At 52.1% G+C, this 21592-nt stretch overlaps 1 protein-coding gene across 1 annotated transcript in view; it reads right to left on the reverse strand.

Moving 5' to 3' along the window:
- Positions 1-559: 559 nt before the first annotated feature.
- Positions 560-21592, reverse strand: part of eloal (elongin A, like) — an 88003-nt gene continuing 66970 nt past the window's right edge. Inside the window, exons 8-9 of the mRNA XM_070884172.1 lie at positions 8100-8280; positions 560-585 (exon numbers count right to left, since the gene is read on the reverse strand). Coding sequence (XP_070740273.1) covers positions 560-585; positions 8100-8280 — 207 coding nt within the window. The remainder of the gene's footprint in view (positions 586-8099; positions 8281-21592) is intronic.

Here is a 21592-nt window from a genome sequence, read left to right on the forward strand (position 1 = left end):
AAATTCTAAAAAAATGTTTAAAAAAAAAAAACCTCCCAGAATTGCCTAAGACACGAGGAAGTTCTTTGCATTGACCGAATAGGTTTGGTTGCATTTGGAATACCAAGAACTTAACTCAGAATACAAAAAGATCAAGGAATTAGTCTAAAATAGTCTTTGGTACTTTCATTTCTAGACATTAGTGGTTGTTGCTCCGGAGTTCATTTTATACAATGCCTTCATAAAGAAGTTTATTGAACTACAATTTATTTACATTATGATGGGGCCACATTTGGATTATGTGCAATTTTTTCCTCTCAACTGTCAAAATTTTGAAAACTAATGTGGTGGAAAATTCAGAGAATAAAAGGGTGATTCTGAGTCTTAGTTAAGTTTCAAAACAGGACTTAGTATATATCTTTTTATTAAAGGGAAAATTTAGGGATATCACGACCCAGGTTTTTACTTTAAAAGTGCCAAGTGATAAAGGTACATTAACGTAGACTGTAAGTGCAGAATTTTAGGGCAAATTAAAAAGCTTCACAAGAGATAAGTTTAGAAGGAAATAGTTCCCCTCTCCTCAGATGCGGCTATGGAGAATAGATTCTAAAATAAAACACGTAATGAAATTTAGACAAATGCCCAGAAAGATTGTCACAATATCAGTTTAGGAATGGGACTGGGGATTGTAACCATTTCAAACAGCAATGAAACGGTCGATGGCTGTGTTGACCATGATGGTTCCTTACCTTACCGGGACCCTGGAAATGTCATACCAAGCAATGCAATTGGGTCAACTAGAATTTGCACTGTTTCACTGCCCGGTTTCTCGGCGGTATTGGCCGTTTTGGGCGAGAACCGGGTCAGCGAAAAATTCCCCAGCTGAGGCACGCTGGCAGTTTTGAAGTATCGCTGGGGAGCGGACCGCCGGAGTGCAACATCCACAGAGCGCCCTGGCGCGATCTTCGGCTGAGCGGGGACCCGTGGGTAAGTATAAAAAAAAATGTTTTAAACCACCCACGAAGATCAGCGTTGCTGGGCAGTAGGTAAGTAGGTCTGCAAGAAAAAGGTAAGTGATAGTAAAAAAAACAATTTATTTTCAAAATCTGATGGGGTGATTTAATTTAAAAGTGTGTTGGGAATGTTTTTTGGTTTTTTTTTTAAAGTTAGGTTTTGTAAAAAATTATTTTTATTCTTTTTCTCATGTTAGGCCCAATCCACAGCCTCGGGGTAAATTTAGCACCCATTTTCTTTAGGCACCATCCAATCTAGCCAAAATGACACTTTTTCGCCCAGCTTGGGAGTGCAAGGCCCATATTTTTCACTGGGCGGATTTAAAAAAAAATTTCGGCAAGTTTTCACTGGCGATAATCTTCCCCGCTTTAGTGGTTTTTTGGGTGGCAATCAGGCATTGGCGGGCTTTGGGGAAATTCTAGCCCATTACGTCTCAAGTCATGACTGACTTGAATACATAATCTAGCTTGACACTTCAGTACAGCACTGAGGGAGTGTTGCATTTTTGGAGGAGTCATCTAGGTGAGACATTAAACTAGCTTACAAAGAAAGTAAAATATCCGTGACACTATTTGAAAGAATGAAAAGGAGAAAGTTTTCGCGGCCAACATTTCTCCCTCAACCAACATCATCAAACAGGTAATCAGGTCAATCATTCATTTGTTGTTTGTGTGGGCCTGTGTGGTCATTGGCTGGCATGTTTGCCTATGAAACATCAGTGACCAACTTCAAAATGTAAACTATTGGCGATAAAGTGCTTTGGGATGTCCGAAGTACATGATAAGACTCTTTGGAAGTGAAAAATTTGGTGTACACAATACAAATAAGAAAAAAACTGCAAATGCTTAAAATCTGAAATAAAAGTGCAAATTCTAGAAATAAGCAGGCTAGTCAGCATCTGTAAAGAGGAAAGACAGCTACATGGCTCAGGTGTGTGACTCTTCCACAGAAATGATAATCCGAAACATTAATATGTCTTTCTTCTTTGCAGATCCCGATTGGCCGACTGCATGTTTCAATACTCGTATGTTTTTGATACTTCCAATGCTAAATTGAATGAGTAGGCCAATTCAGAGTCTCACCCTATTAACAGCTGCAAAAGGCAGGAAGTGACAGTTGCACTTAACACTTTGAAATAGTTTTCAAAGAACAAATACCATCTTTCAAGAGAAGAGAGTCACTTTGGCTTTCATGTTTTGTAGCGTGCACCTTCACGCTTGCGTAACAGGAACAAAAAACCCACAAAGATGCGAAAAAATATACAAAAATAATTGTGGAGTACCTCCCGATAATTTGCATTCAGATATTTTATCCCAATACCAATTTGCTCATGTTGAAATGCTAAATCACCAAAATGTTAGCCAGAAGCATTTGTACAGCAAGGTGTTTTATATACACACATTTACCAGAAGTGGACAAGGTTTGTAACTGAAAGTTATGCGTGTCATGTATTCAACTGTCATTGTAACCCATGTATAAGCTGACCTTGAGAACATTGACCACAGGGGCGAACTTGTGGGAGACACACCTAACCTGGACATTCCGTAATAAAAGGGGAAGCTCCACTCATCGTCGGCCTCAAGGTCTTGGTAATAAAGGTAACTGGTCACAGAGTGACCTTCTCTCAAGTATGGGCCTCCTGCGCATTTATACTGTATAGTAAGGCAAATTATTAGCGACGAGAAACTGGGATTTAAACCATGCGAGCATGGCTACTAGCAGCACAGAAGAGAGGTACTGTGTTGGTGATGATTGGGACAACTTTATTGAGAGACTACAGCAAAGTCTTGTCACTAAGGAATGGTTGGGACAGGATTCGGCCGACAAATGTAGGGCTCATCTCCTAATGGTTTGTGGATCCAGAATGTACTCCTTGATGAAGGACCTTCGAGCGCCAGAGAAGCCGGCGGACAAGACGTTCAAAGAGTTCAGTAAGTTGATCAGGGAACATCTTAAACCGGCAAGCAGCATGCACATGGCGAGACACCGGTTTTACACGCACCGGCGGCGAGAAGGGCAAAGCGTTCCACACTTCGTGGCAGATCTCTGGCGACTGGCGAGCCTATGTAAGTTCCCAGATGCATGCAGAGCGGAGATGCTGCGAGACTTTTTTTATTGAGGGCATTGGGCTTGCTGGGGTTTTCAGCAAACTGATTGAGACCAAAGACTTGACCTGGGAAGCGGCGGCTCTGATAGCCCAGACAATTATCTCAGGGGAGGAAGAGACCAGAGTGATTTATGGCAAAAATCTTGGCTCAAATGTGGCAAATGACCAGGGAGTTAACATTGTTAATGCGGCACACAGTTCTCTAGGCAGACAAGGGCAATCGGACATGCCCCAACATGCAGTCAAACCCAAGGGGGGAATTCAACAGAGACAATGGCTAGCTGAATGGCAATTCATGCCATCGCAAGGGACAATGCGGCCAGTAATGGGGCCATCAAAACCTGTTAATGGTGCGCTTAAGGACAGTTACAGAGACAGTCAGAGACGATCGACTGGTAATGGACCTTTTGTTTGGAGGTGTGGAGGCAAACACCCAGCCAGGGCATTCAAGTATCAGCAATATACCTGCAGAAACTGCAACGTCAGTGGTCACTTGGCGCGGATGTGCAGGAAGGCTGCAGCCAGGTTGATGTACGAGGAGAACGGGCCCGATGTAAGCCCCATGAGGCCAAATGAATACTGGGAAATTGCTGGAAGCTGAAGTTCAGCGAGTTCATGTGGAGCACATATACAGTTCATATACTAGGACGCCACCGATAATGATGAAAGTGCTCCTCAATGGCATCCCAGTATTAATGGAGCGAGACACGGGGGCCAGCCAGTCCCTGATGAGTATCAAACAGTTCGAAAGGTTGTGGGTGTCCAAGGCCAGGAGGCCAAAATTATTGCCGATTGATGCACAGCTACGGACATTTACAAAGGAGATCATTCCGGTGCGAGGCAGCACCACGGTAGTCGTGAGCCACAAAGATTCGGAGAATAGATCGTCACTCTGGATTGTCCCGGGGGATGGTCCCACACTACTGGGGAGGAGTTAACTTGCTGTCATGAACCGGAAATGGGGTAATGTCAATGCAATTTCCTCTGTGGATGAGTATCATGCTCACAGGTCCTGGACAAATTTGACCCATTATTTCAACCGGCATCGGCACTTTCACGGGGACCAAGGTAGTGATTCACATAAACCTGAATGCCTGGCCAGTACACCACAAGGCCAGAGCGGTGCCGTACGTGATGCGGGAATGATAGAATGCAAATTGGACCGCCTGCTGAGGGAAGGCATCATCTCGTCAGTTGAATTCAGTGACTGGGCGAGCCCGATCGTGCTGGTGCTCAAAGCGGATGGATCAGTCAGTCAGGATATGTGGCGATTACAAGGTCACCATCAATCGGGTGTCACTCCAAGATCAGTACCTGCTACCGAGAGCGGAGGATCTTTTTGCAACGCTATCCGGTGGCAAACTTTTTTCAAAATTGGACCTGACCTCAGCTTACATGACCCAGGAGCTGGCGAGTGAGTCAAAGAAGCTGACCACCATCATGACACACAAGGGGTTGTTTGAGTATAACAGATGTCCGTTTGGGATTCGTTCAGCCGCCGTGATCTTTCAGCGAAATAGGAGCGCCTCCTCAAGTCGATTCCAAGGACTGTGGTTTTTCAAGAAGACATCCTCATCACGGGTCGCGATACTGAAGAACACCTCCACAACCTGGAGGAGGTGCTACGCAGACTGGACCGGGTAGGGCTGGGACTGAAAAAGGCGAAGTGCGTCTTCTTAGCTCCAGAGGTAGAATTCCTGGAGGAGGGTAGCAGCAGATGGGATCAGAACTACCGCGTCCAAAACAGAAGCAATCCAGAGAGCACCCAGACCCCGTAACACGACGGAGCTGCGTTCGTTCCTGGGGCTCCTGAACTATTTTGGCAACTTTCTTCCCAAATTGAGCATGCTGTTAGACGCTGTTGAGCCACTACACGTGCTCCTACACAAAGGTCGTGATTGAGTCTGGGGGGACAGCCAGCAAAGGGCTTTTGAAGGCGCATAACAAATTGCGTGCTCTAACAAACTGTTAACGTTATATGACCCATGTAAGAAACTAGTTTTAACGTGTGATGCGTTGTCCTATGGGGTCGGGGGTGTGTTGTAGCACGTGAATGCCATTGGTCAGTTACAGCCGGTAGCTTATGCCTCCAGAAGTCTGTCCCGGGCAGAATGGGGCTGCGGGATGTTAGAAAAGGAAGCGCTAGCATGTGTATATGCAGTAAAAAAAAAAAAAAAAAATGCACCAGTACCTGTTTGGCAGGAAATTTGAGCTGGAGACAGATCACAAACCCCTAACGTCCATTTTGGCCAACAACAAGACCATAAATGTGAATGCATCGGCCTGCATACAGAGGTGGGCACTTGCGTTAGCTGCCTATGACTACACAATTCGGCACAGACCGGGCACTGAAAACTGTGCCGATGCACTCAGCAGGCTACCACTAGCCACCACTGAGGGGGCAGCTGAGCATGATGCTGAGATGGTCATGGCTGTTGAAGTTTTCGAATGCGAAGGCTCACCTGTGACAGCCCGTCAGATTAAAGTCTGGACAAATAAAGACCCGCTACTGTCTTTAGTTAAGAAATATGTCCTGAATGGGGACTGAGCAGCCACGTACAGGGCATGCCCTGAGGAGTTTAAACCTTTTCGTAGGCGCAAGGATGAACTCTCGATTCAGACCGATTGCCTACTGTGGGGAAACCGAGTAGTCATGCCCCAGATGGGCAGAGAGGTGTTTATCAGAGAACTTCACAATGAGCACCCGGGCATTCATGATGATGGCAATTGCCAGGTCACACGTTTGGTGGCCAGGGATAGATGCAGACCTGGAACTTTGTGTTCGCAGGTGCTACACATGTGCCCAGCTGGACAACGCACCCAGGGAAGCCCCCCTTAGCCCCTGGTCCTGCATCCATGTGGACTACGCAGGTCCTTTCATGGGAAAAATGTTTTTGGTTGTAGTAGAAGCCTACTCCAAATGGATTGAGTGTGCCATTTTAAATTCAAGCACATCCTCTGCCACGGTAAAATGTCTACGGGCAATGTTCGCCGCCCATGGTCTACCGGATGTCTTGACAATGGCCCGTGCTTCACAAGCACTGAATTCCAGGACTTCATGGCAGGAAATGGAATCAACCATGTCAGAACGGCACCGTTGAAGCCGGCCTGAAATGGCCAGGCGGAACGAGCAGTGCAGATAATCAAACAGGGGATGCTCAGAATCCAAGGGGGTTCCCTACAAAGCCGCTTATCACGCCTCCTGTTGGCCAATAGATCCCGACCACACTCACTCACAGGGGTCCCACCCACAGAGCTGCTAATAAAAAGGACGCTCAAAACTAGGTTATTCCTTATACACCCTGCTATGAAAGAAATTGCTGAGATCAGGCTTCAGTCACAATGTGACTACCATGACAGGAATGCGAGGGCGCGATGTATTGATGTCAATGACCCTGTTTTTGTCCTTAATTATGCTGCAGGGCCCAAATGGCTTGCAGGCACTGTGATTGCCAAAGAGGAGTATAGGGTTTTGGTCGTTGAACTTGCCAATGGACAAATCTGCCACAAACACGTGGATCAAACTAAAAGGAGGTTCAGCAACTCCATAGAAGAAGCAGAGGAAGAACACGACGTAGAGTTTACTCCACCACAGGTGACCGGAACTAAATGGAGGAGAGCCCAGTCACTGTGGGCAGTCTGACAGGCCTGAGGCACTGCAAACAGCAGACACTCAGGCCAGCGCCCAACAACCAGAGCCCCAACTCAGGCGCTCTACAAGGGAGCGTAAACCACCAGAGGAACTTAACCTGTGATCCCAATAAGACTTTGGGGGGGGGGGGGGGGGAAGGTGATGTCATGTATTCAACTGCTGGTGTAACCCATGTATAAGCTGACCTAAGTTGTATACCTTGAGAACACTGACCACAGGGGGCGAACTTGTGGGAGACCCTCCTAACCTGGACTTTCCGGTATAAAAGGGGAATCTCCACCCACCGTCTGCCTCTTGAGGTCTTGGTAATAAAGGTAACTGGTCACAGAGTGACCTTCTCTCAAGTATGGGCCTCCTGTGCATTTATACTGTATAGTAAGGACATATTTGTGCGAATATTAAATGACTAACCAAACATAATTTTTTCCAATTACTTCAAATATAGCCCACTAATATACTCTTGTAAATTACACTGCATTTATTGTGTGATCGTTAAGAGTTTCCTAAGCCCTGGTTTTATGCTAAAAACTGTGTGGCATGGGTGCCTGCAGCATGGGGAACAAGCCTCGCTAAACTTTGTAATGTAAGATAAGCACATAGCATCTACGGTGCCTTTTGGATCTGCAGATGATCTTGCATCCCTTGGCCCTCCCCGGCCAGGCCATGCAGCAGTACACCCAAAACTTAATAGGTGGAACTTGGATTGCTGCAGCTACTTGGCACTTTAAATTGAAGTGTAGCACAGCAAAAGTGGGGATTATGCTAAAGATTAGTCCAAAGGAACCTGAAAAATATAGACACAATGATCAATGCATCAACTCCAAAAAGCTAGCAGCAAAATAGTTCAAATGCCGCAAAACAAAACTACAAGCCGGCCGACTGAGCAGGCCTCGTCAGTTCTAGCACTGATATGCCCTGTTTTTATGGCCTTAGCAAAACTTGTGAAATTTGGCATGAGAGTTTTATTTCAATAGGAGAGATCAATGCATGTTTATTGCATGGCCTCCTTCAACTGTCCCAAATCGTGCCCCTCAAAATTTGCTCAACATTTCCAGCAAAAGATTATTACAATGTTATATCTGAAATTCTTTACGCAGTTGTGCTGAACTGCATGTTTTTGGTCACCTTACGACATTTTATTTAAATTCTTCTCAAGTGTACATTAACTGAGGTAGGTTAACAACCCGATTATAGAGGTTGCCTGTCTATAGTGACTAGCAAACTCCAGATTCAATAATATATTAATGATTTCAATTTGAACCTTTGCATCGCTATAATGGTTTGCCAACTTATATGTTTCATGGCCTACATTTAAAAAGGTGAGCACCATACCAAGTTCACACTGACCTTTGGGCTTATTAGCATGTGCAGTACTAATGCTTTGTGTCAATATTTTCAGTTTCTGTTCTCTTTCGTCGTAAAGCCTCAGATACAGCACACGCCATGATTCATACTCATGGGGCTCCTCACTTTTGAAATCTTTTTTACAGTGCTTCATCCAGAAATGGCCAGTCTCTTCAATAAAGATCTATTCAAGATAAACACAAAGCACCCAAGGAGCTCATCATAAAGATGGTACAAGTCATTCAATGAACATGCAGCTTTTGCACATGATTTTTAACCATCATTTTGACACATTGTAAACTCAAGTACTGAACACGGAACTGAAAGAAGCTATTTCTAAAAAATATAAATGACTGTGATTTACCACAGAATGGATCACAGAAGTTCAGCTACACACTAGAGTGCAGGCAAATGTTATTGTTATTTGATAACTGCTCTTAATATATAAAAAGCATTAAGACACTTTCACAATTGACTTTCATTCATTTGGATTCCATCAATTTAAGCTGTCATCATGAGGTTTACTGTGCAATGCATTCCCTCTCCTCCCTCCCCCCATATGCATATTCTTCAGGCCTTAGGAAATGTCAAATTCATTTTGAAGTATGGTGATGCACTTTAATTCAATACAGTCAAACATTTGATTTATGCCCCAGTAGATTTGGAGAATCTTTTCTTGAGCCATGAACTAAATTATTGGTTAAAAACCATTTCACAAAAAATTGTTCGAGGTTCAAGAAAAAGAACCATCACTATATCCAGCTAAACAGATACTTGATTTTCTTGAGCCTAAGTGAAACATGAAGAACTGCTCATGGTGTTGATCCTAAAATTATGTTTAAAGATCAAGCCAAAGTATCAATGGCAGTTACTGCACTTGAAAATGTGTACACAGAAGTTAAAATAAAAACTTATTTAAGCAGAACAACAACATTAATCGTTCACCATCGGATTTCCCTCCCTGTCCTTGCTCATCGTCTACCGGGTGACATGGTCAAGATCAAGAGCTCACAACTATGGATCTCAACACACCCCATTACACTTTATGGTCTTCTGATCATCTGCGAGCAAAGACATATGCAAGGCACAAATTTATTTTGTAAGAACACTGCCTACCTCCCCCAAAAAATGTCGGGGAAAGAACCGACGAAAAAAAAAAAATCAGTTTAACTATTTGTACGACACTTTTTTTTTTTGGACAGACATGTGTCTGTCAAGCCCCTCCCCGTCAAGCTCTGCTCCCCCCCCCCCCCCGGCCCCACCCAGAATCATTTCCTCCACATGGTGCCAAGAAGCAGGCCCCGGGTCTCTCCCGTGCTCTAAATCCCTCTCGGGGGGCCGAGAGGGGGGGTAGGGGGGAGGGAAAGAGAGAGAGAGAGAGAGAGAGAGAGAGAGAGAGAGAGAGAGAAAGAGAAAGAGAAAGAGAAAGAGAAAAAGAGAAAGAGAAAGAGAAAAAGAGAAAGAGAAAGAGAGAGAGAGATTATATATGTGGACTTGTATTTGGTCGACAGCCACCAGAGGGCTCATCTCCTGGAATCCCAAGGGATCCCATAATGCCTTGGGAACACAGGTATTTAAGGTGGCTTCACAGGTTGGAGAAGCACTCTGGAGACCTGCAATAAAATACAGAGGTCACACTTTACTTTGAGCTCAGAGTCAGACTGACTCTTTCTCCATACGAAACAGAGAGGGAGGACAGAGAGAGGGAGGACAGAGAGAGGGAGGACAGAGAGAGGGAGGACAGAGAGAGGGAGGACAGAGAGAGGGAGGACAGAGAGAGGGAGGACAGAGAGAGGGAGGACAGAGAGAGGGAGGACAGAGAGAGGGAGGACAGAGAGAGGGAGGACAGAGAGAGGGAGGACAGAGAGAGGGAGGACAGAGAGAGGGAGGACAGAGAGAGGGAGGACAGAGAGAGGGAGGACAGAGAGAGGGAGGACAGAGAGAGGGAGGACAGAGAGAGGGAGGACAGAGAGAGGGAGGACAGAGAGAGGGAGGACAGAGAGAGGGAGGACAGAGAGAGGGAGGACAGAGAGAGGGAGGACAGAGAGAGGGAGGACAGAGAGAGGGAGGACAGAGAGAGGGAGGACAGAGAGAGGGAGGACAGAGAGAGGGAGGACAGAGAGAGGGAGGACAGAGAGAGGGAGGACAGAGAGAGGGAGGACAGAGAGAGGGAGGACAGAGAGAGGGAGGACAGAGAGAGGGAGGACAGAGAGAGGGAGGACAGAGAGAGGGAGGACAGAGAGAGGGAGGACAGAGAGAGGGAGGACAGAGAGAGGGAGGACAGAGAGAGGGAGGACAGAGAGAGGGAGGACAGAGAGAGGGAGGACAGAGAGAGGGAGGACAGAGAGAGGGAGGACAGAGAGAGGGAGGACAGAGAGAGGGAGGACAGAGAGAGGGAGGACAGAGAGAGGGAGGACAGAGAGAGGGAGGACAGAGAGAGGGAGGACAGAGAGAGGGAGGACAGAGAGAGGGAGGACAGAGAGAGGGAGGACAGAGAGAGGGAGGACAGAGAGAGGGAGGACAGAGAGAGGGAGGACAGAGAGAGGGAGGACAGAGAGAGGGAGGACAGAGAGAGGGAGGACAGAGAGAGGGAGGACAGAGAGAGGGAGGACAGAGAGAGGGAGGACAGAGAGAGGGAGGACAGAGAGAGGGAGGACAGAGAGAGGGAGGACAGAGAGAGGGAGGACAGAGAGAGGGAGGACAGAGAGAGGGAGGACAGAGAGAGGGAGGACAGAGAGAGGGAGGACAGAGAGAGGGAGGACAGAGAGAGGGAGGACAGAGAGAGGGAGGACAGAGAGAGGGAGGACAGAGAGAGGGAGGACAGAGAGAGGGAGGACAGAGAGAGGGAGGACAGAGAGAGGGAGGACAGAGAGAGGGAGGACAGAGAGAGGGAGGACAGAGAGAGGGAGGACAGAGAGAGGGAGGACAGAGAGAGGGAGGACAGAGAGAGGGAGGACAGAGAGAGGGAGGACAGAGAGAGGGAGGACAGAGAGAGGGAGGACAGAGAGAGGGAGGACAGAGAGAGGGAGGACAGAGAGAGGGAGGACAGAGAGAGGGAGGACAGAGAGAGGGAGGACAGAGAGAGGGAGGACAGAGAGAGGGAGGACAGAGAGAGGGAGGACAGAGAGAGGGAGGACAGAGAGAGGGAGGACAGAGAGAGGGAGGACAGAGAGAGGGAGGACAGAGAGAGGGAGGACAGAGAGAGGGAGGACAGAGAGAGGGAGGACAGAGAGAGGGAGGACAGAGAGAGGGAGGACAGAGAGAGGGAGGACAGAGAGAGGGAGGACAGAGAGAGGGAGGACAGAGAGAGGGAGGACAGAGAGAGGGAGGACAGAGAGAGGGAGGACAGAGAGAGGGAGGACAGAGAGAGGGAGGACAGAGAGAGGGAGGACAGAGAGAGGGAGGACAGAGAGAGGGAGGACAGAGAGAGGGAGGACAGAGAGAGGGAGGACAGAGAGAGGGAGGACAGAGAGAGGGAGGACAGAGAGAGGGAGGACAGAGAGAGGGAGGACAGAGAGAGGGAGGACAGAGAGAGGGAGGACAGAGAGAGGGAGGACAGAGAGAGGGAGGACAGAGAGAGGGAGGACAGAGAGAGGGAGGACAGAGAGAGGGAGGACAGAGAGAGGGAGGACAGAGAGAGGGAGGACAGAGAGAGGGAGGACAGAGAGAGGGAGGACAGAGAGAGGGAGGACAGAGAGAGGGAGGACAGAGAGAGGGAGGACAGAGAGAGGGAGGACAGAGAGAGGGAGGACAGAGAGAGGGAGGACAGAGAGAGGGAGGACAGAGAGAGGGAGGACAGAGAGAGGGAGGACAGAGAGAGGGAGGACAGAGAGAGGGAGGACAGAGAGAGGGAGGACAGAGAGAGGGAGGACAGAGAGAGGGAGGACAGAGAGAGGGAGGACAGAGAGAGGGAGGACAGAGAGAGGGAGGACAGAGAGAGGGAGAGAGAACAGAGAGGGGGAGAGAGAACAGAGAGGGGGAGAGAGAACAGAGAGGGGGAGAGAGAACAGAGAGGGGGAGAGAGAACAGAGAGGGGGAGAGAGAACAGAGAGGGGGAGAGAGAACAGAGAGGGGGAGAGAGAACAGAGAGGGGGAGAGAGAACAGAGAGGGGGAGAGAGAACAGAGAGGGGGAGAGAGAACAGAGAGGGGGAGAGAGAACAGAGAGGGGGAGAGAGAACAGAGAGGGGGAGAGAGAACAGAGAGGGGGAGAGAGAACAGAGAGGGGGAGAGAGAACAGAGAGGGGGAGAGAGAACAGAGAGGGGGAGAGAGAACAGAGAGGGGGAGAGAGAACAGAGAGGGGGAGAGAGAACAGAGAGGGGGAGAGAGAACAGAGAGAGGACAGAGAGCGTGTCATGTATTTAACAGTCATTGTAACCCATGTATAAACTGACCCAAGTTGTACACCGTGAGAACATTGACCACTAGGTGGTGAACTTGTGGGAGACACACCTAACCTGGACTTTCAGGTATAAAAGGGGAAGCTCCACCCACCTTCATCACTTCAGTGCTGGCTAATAAAGGTTACTGGTCACAGAGTGACCTTCTCTCCAGTATGGGCCTCGTGTGCATTTATACTGTATAGTAAGGACATATCATTGGCGACGAGAAACTGGGATTTAAACCACGTGAGCATGGCCACTAGTGCACAGACAAGAGGTACTGTGTTGGTGATGATTGGAACAATTTTATTGAGAAACTACAGCAAAGTTTCGTCACTAAGGAATGGCTGGGATAGGATTCAGCCGACAAACGCAGGGCTCATCTCCTGACGGTTTGTGGGTCCAGGACGTACTCCCTGATGAAGGACCTTCTAGCGCCAGAGAAGCCGGCGGACAAGACTTTTGAAGAGCTCAGTAAGTTGATCGGGGAACACTTTAAACCGGCGAGCAGCATGCACATGGCGAGACACCGGTTTTACACGCACCGGCGGCGAGAAGGGCAAAGCGTTCCAGACTTCGTGGCAGACCTCCGGCGACTGGCGAGCCGATGTAAGTTCCCAGATGCATGCAGAGCGGAGACGCTGCGAGACTTTTTTTTTTTTTATTGAGGGCATCGGGCACGCTGGGGTTTTCAGGAAACTGATCGAGACCAAAGACTTGACCCTGGAAACAGCGGATTTGATGGCCCAGACATTTATCTCAGGGGAGGAAGAGACCAGAATGATGTTTGACAAAATCTTGGTGTAAATGCAGCAAATGGACAGGGAGTCAACATTGTTAACGCGGCACACAGTTCTCCAGGCAGACAGGGGCAATCGGACATGCCCGATCATGTAGTCGAACCGAAAGGGGGAATTCAACAGAGACAATGGCTAGCTGAATGGCGATTCATGCCATCGCAAGGGACAATGCGGCCAGTAATGGGGCCATCAACACCTGTTAATGGTGCGCTTAAGGACAGTTACAGAGACAGTCAGAGACGATCGACTGGTAATGGACCTTTTGTTTCCAACAACGGCTCATGCCGGAGGTGTGGAGGCAAACACACAGCCAGAGTTTGCAGGTATCAGCAATATACCTGCAGAAACTGCAACGTTAGCGGTTACTTGGCACGTATGTGCAGGAAGCCTGCAGCCAGGTTGATGTATGAGGAGGACGGGGACGATGTAAGCCCTACGAGGCCAAATGGACACTGGGGGAAAATCGCTGGAAGCTGAAGTTCAGTGAGTTCATGTGGAGCACATATATATTTCATACACCAGGACGCCACCGATAATATTGAAAGCGCTCCTCAATGGCATCCCAGTATCAATGGAGCTAGACACAGGGGCCAGCCAGTCCCTGATGAGTATCAAACAGTTCGACAAGTTCTGGACGTCCAAGGCTAGGAGTCCAAAATTATTGCCAATTGACGCACAGTTACGGACATATACAAAGGAGATCATTCCGGTGCTAGGCAGCGCCACGGTAGTCATGACCCACAAAGATTCGGAGAACAGGTTGCCACTCTGGATTGTCCCGAATTGCTGGGGGGGGGGGGGGGGGGGAGTTGGCTGGCTGTCATGAACTGGAAATGGGGCGATGTCAATGCAATTTCTTCTGTGGAGCGAATATCATGCTCACAGGTCCTGGACAAATTTGACTCACTATTTCAACCTGGCATTGGCACTTTTATGGGGACCAAGGTAGTGATTCACAAAAACCTGGACGCCAGGCCAGTACACCACAAGGCCAGAGCGGTGCCGTACGTGATGCGGGAAAAGATAGAAGGCGAATTGGACCGCCTGCTGAGGGAAGGCATCATCTCGCCAGTCGAATTCAGTGACTGGGCGAGCCCGATTGTGCCGGTGCTCAAGGCGGATGCGTCGGTCAGGAGATGTGGTGATTACAAGGCCACCATCAATCGGGTGTCACTCCAAGACCAGTACCCGCTACCGAGAGCGGAGGACCTCTTTGCGACGCTATCCGGTGGCAAGCTTTTTTCAAAATTGGACCTGACCTCAGCTTACATGACCCAGGAGCTGGCGAGTGAGTCGAAGAAGCTGACCATCATCATGACACACAAGGGGTTGTTTGAGTACAACAGATGTCCGTTCGGGATTCGCTTGGCCGCCGCGATCTTTCAACGAAATATGGAAAGCCTCCTCAAGTCGATTCCAAGGACAGTGGTTTTTCAAGACAACATCCTCATCACGGGTTGTGATACTGAAGAACACCTCCGCAACCTGGAGGAGGTGCTACGCAGACTGGACCGGGTAGGTCTGCGACTGAAAAAGGCAAAGCGCGTCTTCCTAGCTTCAGAGGTAGAATTCCTGGGGATGAGAGTAGCAGCAGATGGGATCAGACCTACTGCGTCCAAAACAGAAACGATCCAGAGAGCACCCAGACCCCGTAACATGACAGAGCTGCGTTCATTCCTGGGGCTCCTGAACTATTTTGGTAACTTTCTTCCCAAATTGAGCACGCTGAGAGCGCTGCTACACGAGCTCCTACACAAAGGTCACGAATGGGTCTGGGGGGACAGCCAGGAAAGGGCTTTTGATGGAGCATAACAAATTTCGTGCTCTAACAATCTGTTAACGCAATATGACCCATGTAAGAAACTTGCTTTAACGTGCGACGTGTTGTCCTATAGGGTCGGGTGTGTGTTGCAGCATGTTAATGCCAAGGGTCAGTTACAGCCAGTAGCTTATGCCTCCAGAAGTCTGTCCCAGGCAGAAAGGGGCTACGGGATGGTAGAAAAAGCAGCGCTTGCATGTGCATATGCAGTAAAAATAAAATGCACCAGTACCTGTTTGGCAGGAATTTGAGCTGGAGACAGATCACAAACTTCTAACGTCCTTTTTGGCCAACAAGGCCATAAATGCAAATGCATTGGCCCGCATACAGAGGTGGGCACTCACGTTAGCCGCCTATGACTATACAATTCGGCACAGTCCAGGCACTGAAAACTGCGCCGATGCACTCAGCAGGCTCCCACTAGCCACCACCAAGGGGGCAACAGAGCATGCTGCTGAGATGGTCATGGCTGTTGAAGCTTCTGAAAGCGAAGTCTTACCCATGACAGCCTGTCAGATTAAAGTCTGGACAAATAAAGACCCGCTACTGTCTTTAGTCAAGAAATGTGTCCTGAATGGGGACAGGGCAGCCATGTACGGGGCATACCCTGAGGAATTCAAACCATTTTACATGCGCAAGGATGAACTCTCGATTCAGGCCGATTGCCAACTATGGGGAAACCGAGTAGTCATGCCCCAGATGGGCGGAGAGATGTTCATCAGAGAACTCCACAATGAGCACCCGGGCATTGTCATGATGAAGGCAATTGCCAGGTCACACGTTTGGTGGCCAGGGATAGATGCAGACCTGGAACTTAGTGTGCCCAGCTGGGCAATGCGCCCAGGGAAGCCCCCCTTCGCCCCTGACCCGCCAAGCCATGGTCACGCATCCATGTGGACTATGCAGGTCCTTTCATGGGAAAAAGGTTTGTGGTTGTAGTTGAAGCCTACTCCAAATGGATCGAGTATGACATTCTCAATTCAAGCACATCCTCTGCCAAGGTAGAAAGTCTATGGGCAATGTTCGCCGCCCACGGTCTACCGGACATCTTGGTCAGCGACAATGACCCATGCTTTACAAGCATTGAATTCGAGGACTTCATGGCAAGAAATGGTATCAACCATGTCAGAACGGCACCGTTTAAGCCGGCCTCAAACAGCCAGGCGGAACGAGCAGTGCAGATAATCAAACAGGGGACGCTTATCACGCCTCCTGTTGGCCAATAGATCCCAGGGGTCCCACCCACAGAGCTGCTAATGAAAAGGATGCTCAAAACCAGGTCATCCTTATACACCCCACCATGAAAGAAATTGTTGAGAGCAGGCGCCAGTCACAATGTGATTACCATGATAGGAATGCAAGGGCGCAATGTATTGATGTCAATGACCCTGTCGTTATCCTCAACTACGCTGCAGGGCCTAAATGGCTCGCAGGCACTGTGATTGCCAAAGAGGGGAATAGGATTCTGGTAGTTAAACTTACCAATGGACAAATCTGCCGCAAACACGTGGATCAAACAAAAAGGAGGTTCAGCAACCCCAAAGAAGCAGCAGAGGAAAAACACGATATAGAGTTCACTCCTCCACAGGTGACCAAACACAGGAACCAAAGGGAGGAGAGCCCAGTCACTGTGGGCAGTCCGGACAGACCTGAGGCACCGCAAACAGCAGACACTCAGACCAGCGCCCAACAACCGGAGCCCCAACTCAGGCGCTCTACAAGGGAGTGTAAACCACCAGAGAGACTTAACCTGTGATCCCAATAAGACTTTGGGGGGGAGGTAATGTCATGTATTCAACCAGCATTGTAACCCATGTATAAACTCACCTAAGTTGTACACCATGAGAACACTGACCACTAGGTGGTGAACTTGTGGGAGACACACCTAACTTGGACTTTCAGGTATAAAAGGGGAAGCTCCACCCACCTTCATCACTTTAGTGCTGGCTAATAAACGTCACTGGTCACAGAGTGACCCTCTCTCAAGTATGGGCCTCGTGTGCATTTATACTGTATAGTAAGGACATATCAGAGGGCGAGGGGGGGGGGAGACAGAGCGCGCGAGGGCGAGGGGGGGGAGACAGAGCGCGCGAGGGCGAGGGGGGGGAGACAGAGCGCGCGAGGGCGAGGGGGGGGAGACAGAGCGCGCGAGGGCGAGGGGGGGGAGACAGAGCGCGCGAGGGCGAGGGGGGGGGAGACAGAGCGCGCGAGGGCGAGGGGGGGGAGACAGAGCGCGCGAGGGCGAGGGGGGGGAGACAGAGCGCGCGAGGGCGAGGGGGGGGAGACAGAGCGCGCGAGGGCGAGGGGGGGGAGACAGAGCGCGCGAGGGCGAGGGGGGGGAGACAGAGCGCGCGAGGGCGAGGGGGGGGAGACAGAGCGCGCGAGGGCGAGGGGGGGGAGACAGAGCGCGCGAGGGCGAGGGGGGGGAGACAGAGCGCGCGAGGGCGAGGGGGGGGGAGACAGAGCGCGCGAGGGCGAGGGGGGGGGAGACAGAGCGCGCGAGGGCGAGGGGGGGGGAGACAGAGCGCGCGAGGGCGAGGGGGGGGGAGACAGAGCGCGCGAGGGCGAGGGGGGGGAGACAGAGCGCGCGAGGGCGAGGGGGGGGAGACTGAGCGCGCGAGGGCGAGGGGGGGGAGACTGAGCGCGCGAGGGCGAGGGGGGGGAGACTGAGCGCGCGAGGGCGAGGGGGGGGAGACTGAGCGCGCGAGGGCGAGGGGGGGGAGACTGAGCGCGCGAGGGCGAGGGGGGGGAGACTGAGCGCGCGAGGGCGAGGGGGGGGAGACTGAGCGCGCGAGGGCGAGGGGGGGGAGACTGAGCGCGCGAGGGCGAGGGGGGGGAGACTGAGCGCGCGAGGGCGAGGGGGGGGAGACTGAGCGCGCGAGGGCGAGGGGGGGGGAGACTGAGCGCGCGAGGGCGAGGGGGGGGGAGACTGAGCGCGCGAGGGCGAGGGGGGGGGAGACTGAGCGCGCGAGGGCGAGGGGGGGGAGACTGAGCGCGCGAGGGCGAGGGGGGGGAGACAGAGCGCGCGAGGGCGAGGGGGGGGAGACAGAGCGCGCGAGGGCGAGGGGGGGAGACAGAGCGCGCGAGGGCGAGGGGAGGGAGACAGAGCGCGCGAGGGCGAGGGGGGGGAGACAGAGCGCGCGAGGGCGAGGGGGGGAGACAGAGCGCGCGAGGGCGAGGGAGGGGAGACAGAGCGCGCGAGGGCGAGGGGGGGGAGACAGAGCGCGCGAGGGCGAGGGGGGGGAGACAGAGCGCGCGAGGGCGAGGGGGGGGAGACAGAGCGCGCGAGGGCGAGGGGGGGGAGACAGAGCGCGCGAGGGCGAGGGGGGGGAGACAGAGCGCGCGAGGGCGAGGGGGGGGAGACAGAGCGCGCGAGGGCGAGGGGGGGGAGACAGAGCGCGCGAGGGCGAGGGGGGGGAGACAGAGCGCGCGAGGGCGAGGGGGGGGAGACAGAGCGCGCGAGGGCGAGGGGGGGGAGACAGAGCGCGCGAGGGCGAGGGGGGGGAGACAGAGCGCGCGAGGGCGAGGGGGGGGAGACAGAGCGCGCGAGGGCGAGGGGGGGGAGACAGAGCGCGCGAGGGCGAGGGGGGGGAGACAGAGCGCGCGAGGGCGAGGGGGGGGAGACAGAGCGCGCGAGGGCGAGGGGGGGGAGACAGAGCGCGCGAGGGCGAGGGGGGGGAGACAGAGCGCGCGAGGGCGAGGGGGGGGAGACAGAGCGCGCGAGGGCGAGGGGGGGGAGACAGAGCGCGCGAGGGCGAGGGGGGGGAGACAGAGCGCGCGAGGGCGAGGGGGGGGAGACAGAGCGCGCGAGGGCGAGGGGGGGGAGACAGAGCGCGCGAGGGCGAGGGGGGGGAGACAGAGCGCGCGAGGGCGAGGGGGGGGAGACAGAGCGCGCGAGGGCGAGGGGGGGGAGACAGAGCGCGCGAGGGCGAGGGGGGGGAGACAGAGCGCGCGAGGGCGAGGGGGGGGAGACAGAGCGCGCGAGGGCGAGGGGGGGGAGAAAGATCGCGCGAGGGCGAGGGGGGGGAGAAAGATCGCGCGAGGGCGAGGGGGGGGAGACAGAGCGCGCGAGGGCGAGGGGGGGGAGACAGAGCGCGCGAGGGCGAGGGGGGGGAGACAGAGCGCGCGAGGGCGAGGGGGGGGAGACAGAGCGCGCGAGGGCGAGGGGGGGGAGACAGAGCGCGCGAGGGCGAGGGGGGGGAGACAGAGCGCGCGAGGGCGAGGGGGGGAGACAGAGCGCGCGAGGGCGAGGGGGGGGAGACAGAGCGCGCGAGGGCGAGGGGGGGGAGACAGAGCGCGCGAGGGCGAGGGGGGGGGGAGACAGAGCGCGCGAGGGCGAGGGGGGGGAGACAGAGCGCGCGAGGGCGAGGGGGGGGGGAGACAGAGCGCGCGAGGGCGAGGGGGGGGGGGGAGACAGAGCGCGCGAGGGCGAGGGGGGGGTGGGGGAGAGACATAGAAACATAGAAAATAGGTGCAGGAGTAGGCCATTCGGCCCTTCTAGCCTGCACCGCCATTCAATGAGTTCATGGCTGAACATTCAACTTCAGTACCCCATTCCTGCTTTCTCGCCATACCCCTTGATCCCCCTAGTAGTAAGGACCTCATCTAACTCCTTTTTGAATATATTTAGTGAATTGGCCTCAACAACTTTCTGTGGTAGAGAATTCCACAGGTTCACCACTCTCTGGGTGAAGAAGTTCCTCCGCATCTCGGTCCTAAATGGCTTACCCCTTATCCTTAGACTGTGACCTCTGGTTCTGCACTTCCCCAACATTGGGAACATTCTTCCTGCATCTAACCTGTCTAACCCCGTCAGAATTTTAAATGTTTCTATGAGGTCCCCTCTCATTCTTCTGAACTCCAGTGAATACAAGCCCAGTTGATCCAGTCTTTCTTGACAGGTCAGTCCCGCCATCCTGGGAATCAGTCTGGTGAACCTTCGCTGCACTCCCTCAATAGCAAGAATGTCCTTCCTCAAGTTAGGAGACCAAAACTGTACACAATACTCCAGGTGTGGCCTCACCAATGCCCTGTACAACTGTAGCAACACCTCCCTGCCCCTGTACTCAAATCCCCTCGCTATGGCGAGGGCGAAGGGGGGGGGGGGGGGGAGAAGACAGAGAGACAGAGACCCCCAAATTGAACTTCTGACCACATTCATTCCATCACCAAAACCGCCTCCTTCCACCATCATAACATCGCCTGACTCCGCTCTGCGTCAGCTCAACTGCTGCTGAAACCCTCATCTATGGTTTCGTTACCGCTGGACTTGACTATTCCAATGCACTCCTGGCCAGCTTCCCATTTTCCATCCTCCATAAACTGGAGCTCATCAAAACCCTGTTGTCCGTAGCCTAAATCGCAACAAATACCATTCACCCACCACCCCTGTGCTAGCTGATCGAAGTTGGCTCCTGGTCCAGCAATGCCTCAATTTTAAAATTCCCACCTGTGTTTTCAAATCTCTCTCTATCTCGGTAACCTCCTTCAGCTCTATCACCCTCCAAGATTAAGAGGAATGGTGGCATAATAGTAACGTTACTGGACTAGTAATCCAGAGACGCGAGTTCAAATCCCACCACAGCAGCCGGGGAATTTAAAAAATCTCAAATAAAATGCTAGTATCAGTAATGGTGACCATAAAATTACCGGAGTGTCGTTAAAAACCCATCTGGTTCACTAATGCCCTTTAGGGAAGGATATCTGCCGTCCTTACCCGGTCTGGCTTATATGCGACTCCAGACCCACAGCAATGTGGTTGACTCTTACCTGCCCATTGACTCCAGACCCCATGAAAACTCATGGCTTCAGGTCAAGCATGGGTAAGGAAACCTCCTGCTGATAACCACCTACCACCCTTTCTCAGCTGATGAATCAGTACTCCATGTCAAACACCACTTGGAAGAAGCACTGAGAGTAGCAAGGGCACAGAATGTACTCTGGGTGGGGGACTTCAATCTCCATCACTAAGAGTGGCTCGGTAGCACCACTACTGACAGAGCTGGCCGAGTCCTGAAGGACATATCTGCCAGACTGGGCCTGTGGCAGGTGTTGAGAGAACCAACATGAGGGAAAAAACTACCTGACCTCGCTCTCACCAATCTACCAATCGCAGATGCATCAGTCCATGACAGCATTGGTAGCAGTGATCACTGCACAGTCCTTGTGGAGATGAAATCCGAATGTGGTTTCGTAAAACTTAAGTCCATGTGAATCAGAGGGAAAACTCTCCACTGGCTGGAGTTATACCTAGCACAAAGGAAGGTGGTTGTGGTAGTTGGAGGTCAATCATCTCAGCCCTAGGACATCGCTGCAGGAGTTCCTCAGGGCAGTGTCCTCAGCCCCACCATCTTTCGCTGCTTCATCAATGACCTTCCCTCCATCATAATGTCAGAAGTGGGGATGTTCGCTGATGACTGCAGCGTTCAGTGCCATTTGCAACTCCTCATAACGAAGCAATCCATGCCCGCATGCAGCAAGACCTGGACAACACTCA

Source organism: Pristiophorus japonicus, chromosome 7 (genome assembly GCF_044704955.1).
Source record: "Pristiophorus japonicus isolate sPriJap1 chromosome 7, sPriJap1.hap1, whole genome shotgun sequence".
Taxonomy (NCBI): Eukaryota; Metazoa; Chordata; class Chondrichthyes; family Pristiophoridae; genus Pristiophorus; species Pristiophorus japonicus.